This window comes from Triticum dicoccoides, unplaced genomic scaffold (assembly GCF_002162155.2).
Source record: "Triticum dicoccoides isolate Atlit2015 ecotype Zavitan unplaced genomic scaffold, WEW_v2.0 scaffold44129, whole genome shotgun sequence".
NCBI classification, from domain to species: domain Eukaryota; kingdom Viridiplantae; phylum Streptophyta; class Magnoliopsida; order Poales; family Poaceae; genus Triticum; species Triticum dicoccoides.
The window spans coordinates 4,283-9,390 of record NW_021272671.1 but is presented as its reverse complement, the minus strand read 5'-3'; the positions used below and the strand labels follow the sequence as shown (position 1 = coordinate 9,390).

Sequence of the window (5,108 nt, the reverse complement as noted above, 5' to 3'; positions counted from 1 at the left end):
TGGGCCAGTGGGCTGGCCGGATGGGTCAGTGGGCCGGGCGGCTGGGCCGTTTGGCTCAGTTGGCCAGGGGGTTTCCCCCCCTTTATTTATTTTGTTTGTTTTTCTTTCCTTATTTTTCCTTTTCTGTTTTAATTCATTTTAAAATATTCAGACACTTTCTAAAAATATGTTTTCTTTATTATAATTACCCTTGTAATATTCGGCACCCACCGAACATTTTTGTTTCAACTTTTGAAAACGTTTGTTGTTTGACATGTTTAGAATTTAAATTTCAAAACGGTTTCGAATCATTATGAGGTTAGCAACAGTAACCGAGGTGACGTGGCATCATTAGCGGAGGGTTACTGTAGCCTAATTATCCGGGCGTCACATATACGCACCCTGAGAATGCATATAATTTTGGTAGTAGGTATTGCATACCCGTATTAGATAGTTAGAAAAAAAAATAAAACATAAATAGTTCTAAAATAAATTATTGGGCATATACGTACCCGCATGTATACATAAATACACGAGTAGGTATTTGATACCTGTATTTGTACATAATATCGTTAGTAGGTATTTTTTTTGTGGTATCGTTAGTAGGTATTAAATACCCATATATTTACATAAATTATTGGGTATATACATACCCGATATATACATAATTTCGTTGTCAAGTTAGGAGAGAGAGAGAGAGAGAGAGAGAGAGAGAGAGAGAGAGAGAGAGAGAGAGAGAGAGAGAGAGACGAGTTGTCAAGTTAGGAGCTTGTGAGTTCAGACAAAGGAGAGGAGGTATGAAACGAAACTCCCAAGTCAGATTACAGTCATATTTGCATGGAAAGCTTGAAACCTGCCATGCATGGTAGTGCTGCAGATTGCACCTGTCTCACTATTATTATTACAGGTGAAAATGCTCATCCCGACACACACGCTTACAAACAAAGCTAGCTGCAAAAGAGAAGAGAAGCCCTTTCTTACATCGACACCATTCTAATTACCAAACTGAAACTGAACAACTCAGCAGCGTAAAGAAGAGCATTCAGTTTCAGTGCATTTTGGCTCCATTTATTTGCATAAGGAAGTGTATATGATTTTCCCTTCTCACGCCCAGACTGCTCGCCGCACCTATTCCACTGATTACAGATATCAACCAAATGAAGATGAATTCAGCAGCATATATAAACCAATTCTTGTGCCTTTTCAGGAGCATGAAGGAACCGAACCTGCTGCCATGAAGTAGTACTGTCTTATTACAGGTGAAAATGCTCATCTCTTGAGCGAGTTCAGAGCTACAGTCCTGGTTATAACAAGGTCTTGTGGGAGCTCACGCGACACTTGGTCTTCACCTTGTTGATATCCCTTGCTCTTGGGTGTGCACCTCGCATCTGCTCCACTAACCTCCCAGTGTTCCTCATCCAGCTCCATGCTGTCCAGCACCGACACACCCTCCAGCAGCTTCAGCTTTGGGCAATCGTAGATGTCGACCGTCCGCAGCTTAGAGAGGCCGCTGATCCTCTTCAGCTCAGGGCAGACATACACTTTGAGCTCCACAACTGAAGGGAAGTTCTCCACATATTCTAGGAGCGGGAGCTTCTCTAGCTCAAGGATTCTCAGATTATGCCTGCGGGCACTAGCAAGTCCTCGGGGAAGGTGTGTCAGCTTCTTGCAGTCCACGAGTACGAGATGCTCCAGAGCTGGCATGGCGATGACTTTGCTCTGCTCCGCCTCCTCCTCCCAGTCCCACTCCTTCAATCCGGACAACCCACTCAACACCAATTCTCTCAGACTTGGGAATGCGACACCTCCTTCTCCCCTTGCTGCATCATGGGTCTGGAAGTCAGGCCCGACGTGCTCGATGGCTGGAGCATCTATGATCTGTATATTTTCCAAACTGCGCATCATGCACAAACCATCGGGTAGTCGGGTGCAGTGGGTTATGTGCTCTAGGCCAATATGCTTCAAGCTCTTAAAACTTGTTGCTGCTGGGGACTGCAACCAATTTGGTAGTCGACCACCAAAATATCTTCTTATTAGCAGTGTCTCCAATCTAGCAGGTGGAGGGCAGAGCTCATCATATACAGCCTCTATTCTCTCTTGTTGCTCCACCCCAATTTGGTGCACTTCATCTGTCTCACCCTTGTAGCAATTTAACTCCAAATATTCTAGATTCTCCTTGTTGCTAATCTGGGCCCTTTTAGCAACTGAACTACCAGGCACATTTTCTAGACTTTGGACCGAAAGAATTCTAAGATGTGAAAGAGCCTCCAACTCTTCTAAACTGCACCACTCCCCATCCATCTTTACTGGAAACCCCAAAAGGGATCTCAAACCTGTTAAACCACCAAATCCTCTTGGTATAACTTCTACACGGGACCAACGTAAGTCAAGACATCTTAAAAACGCTAGTTTTGTGATGCTGTCTGGAAGCTTGTCCAATTTTGTACAGTTCGTGAGCTGAATGTGTTGAAGGAACCTCATCTTATGGATGTCATCTGGAAGCCTAGATATGTCTGTACCAGAGAATGACAAGTATCTTAGGTGTTTCAGATTACACAAAGTGTCTACTAACCAATCAGATTCCTCAGAGCTAATATCCAGTACCCTTATACTAGCAAAATTTGCCAATGAACCACCAGGTTTAATCTTACAGTCTACAAAAAATAATGTCCTCACTCTTCCTTGCTTCTCTAGGATGGTCCACTCTAGTTCTGAATGAGTTGATTTTATTGAGAGACGGCAGAGATTTTTGTTTTCTGAAAGAAGATTTCTAATGTCAACTTGATCCTTGTGAACCACTAACACTTCTTCTTTAGCCATAAATTGAGCAAACGAGCGGACAACATCATGCAAGGTGTACTCCCATATGTTATTATTTGAATCATCGGGCTCCAAAAGATTCCTAGCCACCAACTCTCGATGATAATCATCCCCTATTTGTTCTAGATCGACCTGATCTGACTCCGACCTCCCATCGTGCTGAACAAACCCTTCACAGATCCACATGCTAATAATCGTCTTCTTCTTAAAATCTGAACCCTTTGGGAGAAGTGAGTAGTAGAGAAAGCATTGCTTCAACTCTGGAGATAAATCATCATAGCTCAAGCTTACTGAGTAGTTTAATTTCTCTCCTGGCCCGTCTTCTTCTTTCCAGCCAAAATCCTTGTGCAAAACATTCTCCCAGTCACGTTCATTAGGATTTCTTGTGCTTAACAGTCCACCCATAACTTTAATAGCAAGTGGTAAACCATCACATTTTTTAACAATCTTCATCCCAATATCTTTCAGCTCATCAAAATCACTTCCAGCACCGACCTGCCAACAGTATAGGACAACTTAGTAATGGCAATATCCATAGTTTTGCTTGTACATGACACAAACACGATATTATATTTCCTTTTTATGATACATAACTTTATATTTAAATATCATTTGTGAGCTAAGATAGTAGCCCTGGTTCAAAAGATAATCACACAGTAGTACTAATGTATGAGCTGTATCTTTTTGAACAGAAAGGAAGAAAAATATCTTTGATCAAAACAGCATGCATTGTACTTCTCAAAAAATAATGTCCCATAGTGACATTTCAAAATGTACTGTGTACGTAAATATGCAAAATATAACTCATTTGTAGATGAAGAACGGTGTTATACGTAATCAGAACTAAAAATATTCAAAATTTACAGAATCTAGTTATATGAAAATTCCAAACTAAGATTTGAACATAGCTTTCCAACCTGCAAAATCAAAAACACTAAGAACTCAAATTTATTTAACTAAATATTTTCCTATCTGAATTAAAATTCTAAGATTAAATTTATGCACAATTCTCTATACTTTTCCATTTTAATTTGATCTGACCGATTATGGATTCACATATCCTCGCATATCAACGTTCTCATTTTCTTGTCAATGTAGGACTTGCGTTCCACCGCAACTTAAAACCATCACGCATCGTATCAGATACATAAGGTTTTCCATGTGAAAATGGAGCTACTCAATTTTCCATGAATACTAGTAATACAATTTCCCCTTAACCTACCGGAATCCAAAGCAGCAGTCAAAGGTATTTGTTGGCGGTTGAGCCAATGCCATAAACAATATTGGAGAAAAAATTTAATAAAATTGTAAAATATAATAAAATTGATATACAAACGTACACATATGATTGTCATACTCATACACCCAACCCCGCATGTGCAACATGTACTGCTAGATAAGGTTTGACTAAATTGATGTCCAAAATAGTGTACTTGTTTGTAAAACAGATGAGGTTACTGACCTGTGGCTGTGGCAGCTGTTTCTTTAGCAAGCACCAAGCATCTTCATCGTTTAGTGTGTCGACACGTAGGATGGAAGCTCCCATGCTCCGAACGACATCAACCTTTCTTGAGGTAACCAAGACTCGGCTTCCTGGTTGAGTATCGGCGGCATTAGGAATGGGGGTGCGAAGCACATTTTCCCATGCTTCTTGGTTCCACACATCATCCATGACCAACAGAAACTTCTTTTTTGATAGAGCGTCGGTGAGGTCCTGCACGAGGATGGTCTCGTCGTTCTCATCACCATGCTTCCCCCCGGCTTGGGAGATGGCAGCCCTTAGCAGGTCCACCTTGTTGAACTGCTGAGTGACGCTCAACCATATCTTGATTTTGAACTCCTCCTTGATGGCCTCGCTTGCAAAGACTTTCTTGGCGAGGGTGCTCTTGCCTATGCCGCCCTGGCCAACGATGCCCACCACCTTGACCATGTTGCTGCTACCAATACCATGGTCGCGGTGGTCGGTTGAGATTAGCTTCTGCACCAGTTCCTCTGTATTCTTCTTGATCTGATCCCCCACAAGATCTGACTGGACAAACTGTGCATTTTCGCGCCTGGGGTAGGAGGCTGAACTGGTCGGCGGCCTCCTTCGTTCCTCATAGGAGCCAAGGTCAATGAAGTTGAAGTCAGCGACACCCATGCGGATGGTGGCCAGCTCATCATTTAGCTTCTTGATGCGGCCGCCTACCTCATTGGCGAATCCAGGGTTCTTCACGCAGAACAGGAACGGCTGGAGGATATCCCCCAGGCAGCCCAGAAATGACAGCTTCTCCCGGAGGGATAAACAGCTGGAGGTGCCCCCGCCGCTG

General features: G+C 42.6%; 1 protein-coding gene across 1 annotated transcript in view; it reads right to left on the bottom strand.

Moving 5' to 3' along the window:
• Nucleotides 1-876: 876 nt before the first annotated feature.
• The window catches only part of LOC119346608 (putative disease resistance protein RGA3), a 7,361-nt gene continuing 3,129 nt past the window's right edge, over nt 877-5,108 (bottom strand). The window contains exons 2-3 of the mRNA XM_037615878.1: nt 4,262-5,105; nt 877-3,294 (exon numbers count right to left, since the gene is read on the bottom strand). Coding sequence (XP_037471775.1) covers nt 1,249-3,294; nt 4,262-5,105 — 2,890 coding nt within the window. The 3' untranslated portion in view covers nt 877-1,248. The remainder of the gene's footprint in view (nt 3,295-4,261; nt 5,106-5,108) is intronic.